This window comes from Bombus vancouverensis, chromosome 6 (assembly GCF_051014615.1).
Source record: "Bombus vancouverensis nearcticus chromosome 6, iyBomVanc1_principal, whole genome shotgun sequence".
Classification (NCBI taxonomy): Eukaryota; Metazoa; Arthropoda; class Insecta; order Hymenoptera; family Apidae; genus Bombus; species Bombus vancouverensis.
Window position 1 is genome coordinate 527,248 of NC_134916.1, and position 10,799 is coordinate 538,046.

The window sequence follows — 10,799 nt, forward strand, 5'->3', positions numbered from 1 at the left end:
TTATTATTTTAAGTATTTGATGAAACGTCGATTCAGAGCCGCCTCCTCTCCATCCAGTATAGATTATCCGTGGTATTCCCTACCGGTTGGAGATATGTAACGTGGCTCTGTTTATCTTTTAAATGGGACGCATAGTTCAGCAGGCTCTCATCTTCGTCATCAGATGTTCAAGTTCAAAATAAAAAAAAAACACTCTATTGCTAGTCTAGACATTATAGAGAAAACACCAGTTTTGGTTTTCCTTAGCACAAAAAACCTGTTGCACTTTCAATAGAGTATTGTGTGTTCCAATCCGTCCTTTTGTAGCTTCGCTAGATAGTAATCATTTGGTTACCAGTGTGGAGGATTAGTCGTTATTAGGTTGAGCGAAATAACGAGAAATAAAATAACGAGAAAAAAATAACGAAATATTGCTGTCGCAGTCCGTCAAATATATTTTTGAATAAATAAATAAATAAATTACAGACGAATTGCGACTCATTGGTACAAATATAAGTTGCGGGATAAATACCCGATAAATACTCGGAGAAACTCTGTAGATCACTTCGGTACTCGTTTACACACGTTGATGCTCTTCGACACTGTTCGATAACTCTCTCGCTTGCGATCGCGTCCGTTCATTTATACTGGTCGTTTTGCCCGGAGTTTATTTGTTCTTACATTACTCGTAACCTAACGGTTTTGATACTTCGAGGCAAAATAACAACAGGATTTGAATTGTCCTGACTCGTGTGCCGCTACACCAGGATGATTTTTGCCAGAAAAATCCATGCCAGAAATTGAGATGGTTTTAAAGATAGAGCACCACCTCTTAGAGAGTCCCATATTTCCCTCTATTTTTATTATTAATACTATTAGGACAAGACTCTGGGAACGCCCGCTTGCCGATCAAGTGTTCAGCTCGATTGACCTCAGATCATTGGAGTACAAGTAAATATCTCCGGATCTGCGATTGCCACAAAAACTTGTTAGCCAAGATGTGATATGGAAAGGAAATACTTATATATTTAATAATGTGCTGGACTGGATAATATGTTGAAGGGAAGAGAAAATGTTATCGAGACGCTGAGTCGGTAATATTTGGAATAATACTAAAATGCTAAAGGTTCCCAATGCCTTCAGACGTGCGACAAACGTGTTTATTCTACGTCTCGTCTATGTACTTCGTTCCGTCTATGTCATTGTATCTCAGATGATATAACATATAAATATGTTGTCGGTAATTTACCGACCGCAAAAGTTAGCGGTCCATAGGATTCAAATAATCATTTCTTTAACCATATTTTAATTTCTTGAGCAATAAGATTCTCATCCTTAACGCTAGAGTATAAAACAGATATTTTGACAAATATTTGAACAACCAGTGTATTTTCGACCAATCGCGGGGAGACGCAATCGCGAAGAAACACATCAACGGGAGTCGTAAATTCACGTTACGATTATAATAATCGACGCCGCGAATAGATCGACCCCCGGATTTCCGTTAAGATAATAGGGATGGTTAAGGTAGTATAACGCTGCGATTAACAAGGTTATAAACTTTATATTTCCAACACTTGTGAGGTACACTGTTAAGTATGTATACGTTAATTAAATGATTGATTTAAGGAAAGTAACCCGGTAATGACTTGTTGACTATTCTAACGTTTGCAGAATAAGTAAGTTACAGTGCCGATGCTGTGTCGGAGGAAAGCTAGCAATGGGCGTGTCTAGCCATGTTCGTATACACAAATTTAAGAATTCCATTAGAGTGAGTAAGACTCCTACAGGCCAGAAAATATTTCTCGAATAAGGGACTTGAATCGATTTGTTAGACTTCGCCGTGCAGCGCTTCTTGTGTCTGCAGCACGATCGTGTTTATAAATAAATTGTATTGTATTGTGTAAAACTACATTTATTTAAACAACATTCTTTTGTATCACGTGAAATACTATATGTCTACTTTAAGTATATTGATGAAACTGATGAAAAGCAGTTTAGTTTATATTCTTTACCTTCAGTGATAATGCAAACAAAGGCGTTAGTAAATCAATGCCAGCGCTACGATTAACGGCCGATTTGTAAAACACATTGTCAAACATTAAGAGCGTTACCCCCTCTACTGGAGTTTACAGACCTGTGTATACGAATGCGATGCTTACAATACTTATGATGCAGGAATAATCAGATATTCATTGACGTGTGTTAGTGTTGCTTCTTAGATGTACAGATATACACACATATATAACGTGAGTTTATATAGAAACGTGAACAAGAAAATTATATTGGACATAACGTGAAGTTAGTCAGAAAATCTACTCAGTAACACGCATGCGCTGTAGCCACGTGAATCTGTCTGAACTGAGCAGCATGTTTGCTACTAGTGGGGGATGCCATTTTAATGCCCACAGTGCTGCTCATGGTGGTGTCCGAGTTTGAACGGTATCTTCTCTCTCTGTGCATGTTTATATATGTATAAAAAAATTTACATTCTATCTTGACGCGAACTATTAACAAAGGAAAACATGTTCTGGATGCAAGTGAATAATAAGTGAATAATAAGTGAGTGTAAACAACTTTTAAGATCATGTATGACACGTTAACCTGAAACATCTTCCATTGTCTTCTGCTTTTCATTGATTTCGCGACTTTTTATCAAATAATTACAGTTTTGTTAAATATATTTGATAACTATATTTCATATAATTTCTATATTTATTTACAAGTTGCTATTGTTATCGTGCAATTATGACATATTTTAAGGAAAACGCGAGTTGTTCTTTGAGGATATTATTAAAGTCTACTATTCACTAATCATAGATTTTTTTTGTGCACAGGCAAGCAGTTTGTCTAATAGTAATAATAATTTCATAAAGCAAATAGCTCTAGTGTTAGTTTCCGTACGTCCCGTTGATGCAATCTCCATGGATATAAAATTGGACAACAAAATGGACGTAAGTACCTTTTGAAACATCATTCGATAAGAGAATTTTGACCGTATTGAATAACATATTTTGTTTCTATAAATCTTGGTTAATATAATATATTAAGCTAATGTTTATGTACCACTTTCTTTAACTATTTCAATATGATAAAGTAAGATTCGCTTCTTTGGCCGTTGTGACGCAAACTTTGTGATTTGCAATAGAAATGAAATTTAATTGTTGAATTAGAAGGAATTTCCACCATGGTACATAAAATTTTGTATAATGTATCTGTCAATTGTGTGATTACTTTGGTCAACGCGCTATGATCTCTTGTGTCTATGCTTTATATATTATGGCTCAATAATAATACATGGATTAAAAATACTAAAGTAATGCAGAATGTCTAGCATCGATGCAATCTTGCTTATTATTGTTATCAATATAATATTTAATTGTTCCGTTGTAGAATAATGAGTTTATACGAATGTGATTATTTTACAATTAAATTTCATTTACATATTTTATTTTATAAAAATGGAAATATTGAATTACAAATGATTTTCATTAATATGTTAATATTTAGTATACTTATTATGTTTACCATTTGTGTTATTATTATTTGTTATTAATTTTCCTAGGCTTGTAGAATATAAAATTGATATTTATACATATATAAATATGTTTGCGTCGAAGCATACGAGCGTTAAAACAACGTATGTTATAAAAAATTGTTGAGAATTGTGGATCTTTGAAGCCGAAATGATCTTATAGGAACACTAAATTTATACTGAAGATTAACATTAAAATAGTAATATATTTATTTCATGGACGATTTCTCATATATTCATCGATACACCTTTGCACGCGTCTCAGCACTTTCTTCTATACCCGATTGTTAACCAACTGACTAGTTTACATTCATCTGTTTCCGAGATGCCGCGCACACACATACCTCCACACACTGATATTCACATACAAGTATCTCTACTACGCATTTAATCCAGTCCAGCACAGAAAATTATACATATCTCAACAAAAATATATTGCCGTATAATAGATTGAAACTCACACATGCTGCAGGAACGTTCATCATTGGCAACGTGCGTTACCTTTTCACTGATGTATTTATATGAGTACGGGCATTGGATTCAGCTGAGGCATGTTTTGTATTGTATAACTTTAAATAGAGCAAGTCACATGAACGTATCGTTAGTTATTCGTTATCAGTTCGATGAGTACGTATTTTTATGTATGTCCAGCGATTATTCTATAGCGAATAGTTGTATCGAAATGAAAACTTTTCTATTTTGTGCAAAGATTTTTAGATTTGTTTATTATAAATGATTTGTCATTGCAAAATTCATTTGTATGAATCAAATTATTTACAGTTTTTAACGCACTTCGATATCGATTCAGATTAAAAAGAAATATTACTGGAGTTTTACAGCACAATGTCGCGAACGTTCCGTTAAGCATGGTTTACGCCACAGTCAAAAACAATCGCCATTTTTGAGAACTAGAAATTTAGCGCTTCGGCGCCAACTCTGCAAAGCAGGAAACGCTCGTATGCCGTGACTTTTACGTACGTACGAAATGACTATGAAACGTATGTCTGTTTTAACGCTCGTGTACCCTTATGCCCAGGTTTGAATTTGTGCATGCGTTATGAAAAATATTGCTGCTGTGAGTTCATATACAACATTTTTCCGCACACAGTTATAACAAGGCACAGATACACGTTTGAATTCGTGTGCGTATGCGTGTGCCCGCGTGTATACAGGGTAGTTGGTAACTGGTGGTACAGGCGGAAAGGGGGCGATTCTATGCGAAAAAAGAAGTCGAAAATATACAATAAAAATTTTTCGTTTCAGGCTTTTTTTCGAGAAAATCGACTTTGAATTTTCGCTCGGTACACGCGCACTTTATCACGTCTCGTTATAACGGACCTCACTGTAGATCGTTGTCTCGATGGAAAAATTTTTATTCTATATTTTCAACAACTCTTTTCGCGTAGAATCACCCCCTTTCGGCTTGTACCACCAGTTACCAACCACCCTGTATATATTCTTACACAAATTGGCAACATAGTGAAAGGGAGGAATTTTGCATATGTCCCTTACTGCCCGAACAGCATCGGGACAGTAGTTCTAGTATAGTCTAGCGTAGAAAATACGTTGAGCAGTCTGTATAAGCTGAAACGTATTGTAATGACGCCACGCATCGATTCCAAAGTCTCATGAAATGACATCAGTGTATCAATATATACTTAGTATATACCCATTGGCTTTGCTTACCAATTAAGAAAATATATTACTTTCTGCATCCATGCAAGCCAATATACATCATAGAAGAACAGAAAACCTTGATGCGTTCATCGCATCAGTGTTTCAGTGTATGTAAGCACCGTTGACAGTCACGTTTTCTTTCTGTTTGACCAAGTACTACCATTAACTGTTTTCACACCGGTTGCTGATCGCAATTGATTCCACAATATTTTCCACCGAATTCGATACAAATATTTCTATTTTAAACAATTCATGGTGATTTTTGTAAAGATTTTGAGTTGTTTTTTTATATTTTCAAATGATATGGAGTTTTTAGCGTTTTGCATGGTGTTTGTTACTCTGCCCTACATTTTATTTCTCATTTATAATATACAATTTGCTAAACATGTAGAAGGACCGCTCGTTGCTTTGTTACCTCATTAATTTGTTACCTAGAAGAGTATATTCATGAAATAACGTTAAACAACCATGCTAAAAGTATTGTTTGCGAATCTGATTTTTCTTACATTTGAATATAATTGAGAGTTGAATATAGTCGACTTCGCTACACAATAGTTTGAAAATATCGATCGGCCCTGTCCTATGGTAAATGTTAGGAGTTGAGGAAAAGTTTCTTAGTAATACTAATGGAGCCGTAAATTTACACCTCTCTTGTTATGTAATTAGTATTCTGGATTTGTGCAGTTATGTATTTCATGTTTTTAATGGTAGAACCTGACTAACTCATAAACATGGTGTCATAAACCGTTCTTTCTAGTATCTAGTTCTGTAGCTCTATACGTAGCTTTCTATCCTACCCATGATATTTATCGCACGATTGACTTCAATTACTACACTAGGACTGTTTCATAGATTTTTCGTTTCTTAGGATGTTACATGAGGTTTGTATATTTTTTTCAGCCTTCTGAATATGCAATAACAATAAAAGAAGAGCCAATCGATCCAGAGGTCTGCGATGATTTGTCGCCAGTTGATACGAATACAGGGAATAAAAATGAAACAGCGACGTTTAAAGGTGAATCTTCGGACGACATTTATTGTAAAAATGAAGAATCCGCGTTTCCTCAAGAAAGTACGTATTTAGAAAATAACAAATCGGATTCTGATAAACGAAAAAGTAAACGTAAAGTACCTTCAAACAACAGAATAAGTTGCAACGTTTGTTTGTTAACTTTTCAAGCTAAACATTTATTGGAACTGCATAATAAATTGTATAGCTGTAATGTATTTAAGTGTGATAATTGCACTGCGATCTTCACTATGCATATTTCATTAATACGTCATTTAAAGAAGCAATGTTGTACGAAAAAATTGTCTGGATATAGATGTAATTTTTGTAATCGAATGTTTTCCTATAAAAGACATGTTCAATCTCATTTATTCCATGCGCATGGGAACGCAATACTTTCTGGTGAAAGCAAAATCACGAAAACATCTCCTGAATCGTTAGGAAAGTCGAATCATTCGGATGGTATTGTGATGGCAGAATCAAATACTTCACACAGTCCCTGCCCAAAAAACGTAAATAGCTCAATTAATATATCTTTGAAACTATCTAATGGTTCAAACAATACAACCACCAAGTGTTCGAGCAGTAATATCAAGTCTACGCATCCGAAATGGTTAAACGATTCGCATGGTACACCTTCGAAAAGAATGAAGCAGTCCGTCCTTACAGACTTCATATCGCCGTACAAAGACAAACCGAATGACAAATGGGTTAGCCCGGAAAAAGTTATCGATACGGAGAATATTCCTGTTACTGCGACTATTATTCCAACTTCAACGCTCGAGACATTTAGTAACAAGACATCAACGGCTGCAGAAGTTATTCAGATGTCTACTTCTGTTAAGCGAATCGAATCTCCTGTTAGGAAAATATCATCTGTTCAAACTCATGTGAATTTAAAAACAATAATATCTTTATTCAGGAACCAAATAAAAACTGAATCTGAAAGCTCGAATACCTCGCACAATATGTCTTACAACCTTAGGCCAGTGAAAAGATGTTCTTCTTTATATGATTCTCGCGATTTATTGGAGTGTAAAGAATGTGTGGTCCGCTTGGAGAAATGCGACAAATTCTTGGAGCCTACTAGTTTTGTATCAAACGAAGACGAAGACGAAGACGCTTTCAAACAAGCAGTATCGAAAAACGTGAAAGAGGAATTTGAAGGTTTTCGCGAAACAAGCTCGACATGTAACTTGCCTTTGAAAGCTGACACGATTGCGTCAAAGCGATTCAATGAATTTGTAAAATCTTTCGCTGATAGATTAATCGTACCTCAACAAGAATCGGTTGAATTTCAGAAGAACTTTAAAGTCTGTCAACAGAAAATAATTCAATGTCATATTTGTAAAAAATCGTTTTCTTCGAAGGAAAACCTGCGCGAGCACATGAAATTGTTCCATACGATTTACATTTCGAGCATATGCAACGCGCGTTACACGTCCATGAATAAGTTACTAACTCACTATCTACGTCAGCATGGTGTGTTTAAACGAAGGGAATGTTGCGTATGTTATGAGAAGTTTGACACGTCGACACTGTTGAAGCGGCACATGATTCTGCATTGTTTGAAGACCATAAGATCAAAAAAGGACGCTCCACCAGTTGATGTTGAAATAAATTGCAATGCATTCAAGAAACAACACAAATGCAAAGGTTGTCGCAAACGATTTTGGCTATACTCATGTTTGAAACAACACGAGAATGTATGTCGTCGAATGAAAGTGTTAAGAAATAAACAACGCGTACCTCGTGTAAACCATTCGTCTCGGTCCTTGAAAGAACCAAGTGACATGGAACTCGGCATAGTACAGTCGCCTGATTTGGAACAAACGTTGGATGTTTCGGGTGGGACGACAAGATCTTTGAAAAATTATTTGACTCCGAGTGCGCTTAATACGGGTGATACTTTCTCTTCGTCATTCGATACAGCTGCAAAACACAAAAGGTTACTTAATGGGATTGCATGCGTAAAGGGTCACCAAGCGGACAAGATGAACAGAACAAAGTTTCCTTGCACTACTTGTGGAACACAATTCCAAACATTTAAAAATTTGTGCATACACGAGCGCACCTATCGTCAAACAGCCACAGAAAAGTGTAACGTTTGTAACACGATGTTTTCCACTAAAAGATTCTTACAGTTTCACATGCTTGCTACTCATGCGCCTTCGTGTTCGGTGAACTACAAATTCTTTTGTAAGTTCTGCAATCAAGGATTTGTTAAGAAACAGAGTCTTCAAATTCACGAACGACACTTGCATATTGGGCAAGGTTCTAGGCTGGTGCTGAATTCCGATTGTGTTGTGGAAGATAAACCAATCTGTAATATATGCCATTTGTTATTCGAATCCTACGAACGTTTAGTCGAGCATAACACGTATTATTACAAGGGCAATGATTTTTTATGCGCAATATGTGGTAAGTCGTTTCCAGGAATGTACAAGTTTTATCATCACAACAAGTTGGAGCATTATCCGGACGAACCATCGAAATTGTACCCTTACAAATGCGATACTTGTAACGAAGGCTTCAGCTACCAATCACATCTCCACGCACATAAGCTACACGTTCATTCGCACGATTCGCCCGCTGACAAGGGGCGCGACCGCGATACATCGAATCAGACTTTTCGCATGTGTTCATAATTCTTTGGGTAAATTAAGATAATCATAAAATAAAAGCATAGAGAATATTTAATTCTTCAATTTATAGGTCGTTTGAAAATCAATTTTCACGGTACTATACTGAAGAATCGGCCTAGATTGAGACGTACAATAAACATGCCAAGTACACATACACATACGAAGCAAATGATTTCAAAGTGTCCTTTAAGTCATGTATTCGCATTTTCCATGACACGCATGAAATGTATCGATATTTGTTGAAATATACTTTACAAGACAAATCAACGCTTCTGACCTAGTACGAACTGCGCTCGGCTCAAACATCGAGCATTGAGTGAAGTTTGGGTGTCAGCCGTAGGCGCTTCCTGTTCATTGTTTGCGATGGTCTCAGTTTGTTGGAGCAGAATATGTCAAGCATTCGTTAGACGACCAGCCAGAAAACGAGTGAACTAGATATTCTATACTGTCTCTAACTTTATTTAATATATATCGTTTTGTTCACATAAGAGATAAAGAGATCTAATCGCGTTATCGTATCGTTTACTAAGTGCCGCTTGAAACAGCTTAATGAAAATTATGATAGTAATAGTAATAAATTTGTCTGTTTTTCTTTGAACGTGTTATATTTATGTGCTTTTATATACGTATATGTTTGCATTATTGCACAATTTTTTGTTAAAGGGAGTTTTTCGTTCGGCGTGCACGTTTGCTGATCTTCATATTTTATAAATTGTTTTTGGTCAGTATAAATGTTTGAAAAAGTTAGAAAATAAATGAAGCGAGGGTAAGTAAATATTGCAATTTCTTTTCTTAATTGGTCTGATATTGGTCATTTTTCTTCTATTGCAATGTTTATTCGCTATAATTAGTCGTCTAAACATCCGCTCGATATAATAATTATAACGTTCGTTAAAAAATGAACAAATCTATTAATGAATCTGATATTGAGATTAAAAAAAAATCATTTCGTTTATCACACGTGGAATGATTATATGATAAGTTTCATATGTGACAGATGACTAATTTAAATATGGATCGTAATTACAATTTTCATTATGAGATGATATATTTACTTACCCAGCTATCGATTAATGACGTCGAATGATAATTGTACGGGAACGATAATGCTTTGTAATGTGCATTAAACTATTGCGTTAAATATTTAGTAAATTAATATTTCAATTTCCATCACAGTACCGGTCGCACAATTATATAATCGACAGGAATATGAGACCAAGAACGATATGTATCGCTATGAAAGCGCTATGAAAAATTGATGTTTATATCAAAGAATAGTTGCAACGCGTAATCGAATAAATTGGTTGTTCTATAGCGGGAAAATGAACTATTTTCACGAGCTTTCGCCGGTTCTGTCGTACAACGAAACGAACAGTTGAGCAATTATAAAAGCTAACGTTTATATTTTCTAAAAATTAGAAAGCTGGTAAATTTAATAGATTGCTCGGGAAACTTGTAGATTTTAGTAGTATGATATGTACTGTTTTTAAAAGTGTAGGTATTCTTTAATAAATTACATTTTCCAAAAAAATAATGTAAACTCTTTGGTGGAGGTGTAATCGGAGCTAGGTGGTAAAAAGAGACTTTGCGTTTCGTCCCAGGACTACTGGTGGATTCGTCAGTAAGGCCATGCCCGGTAGTCCCTGCCTTAGACGTAGAGGGAGTCTCGCTGTCGGCGTCCTATTGATACCGATTCGTCACAACTCTTTCCCCGTGTAAACTACGACATTCGTACACCCTTTGTTGCTGTACGAACCAACACTCTCGCATTCGAAACGTTGTGTATGACTCGCGTTAATTAAAACACGCGACATGAAGTTAAAATTATGTCTTTGTATACTCGGGACTCGAAATAGGTCTACTAGTACCATTGTATATAGTACTTTGATTCGAAACGTTTTGTACAAGCAACGTTGATTAGAAGATTGAAGCTACGTATTGTGTGTGTGTGTGT

At 35.6% G+C, this 10,799-nt stretch overlaps 1 protein-coding gene across 1 annotated transcript; it reads left to right on the forward strand.

Annotated features, from left to right (window-relative positions):
* The first annotated feature begins 2,864 nt into the window (after positions 1-2,864).
* On the forward strand, positions 2,865-8,848 carry LOC143302762 (uncharacterized). The gene is made up of 2 exons (XM_076619022.1): positions 2,865-2,933; positions 6,092-8,848. Exons 1-2 carry the CDS (start codon positions 2,904-2,906, stop codon positions 8,846-8,848), a joined length of 2,787 nt encoding a protein of 928 aa, XP_076475137.1. The 5' UTR covers positions 2,865-2,903.
* Positions 8,849-10,799: the final 1,951 nt, after the last annotated feature.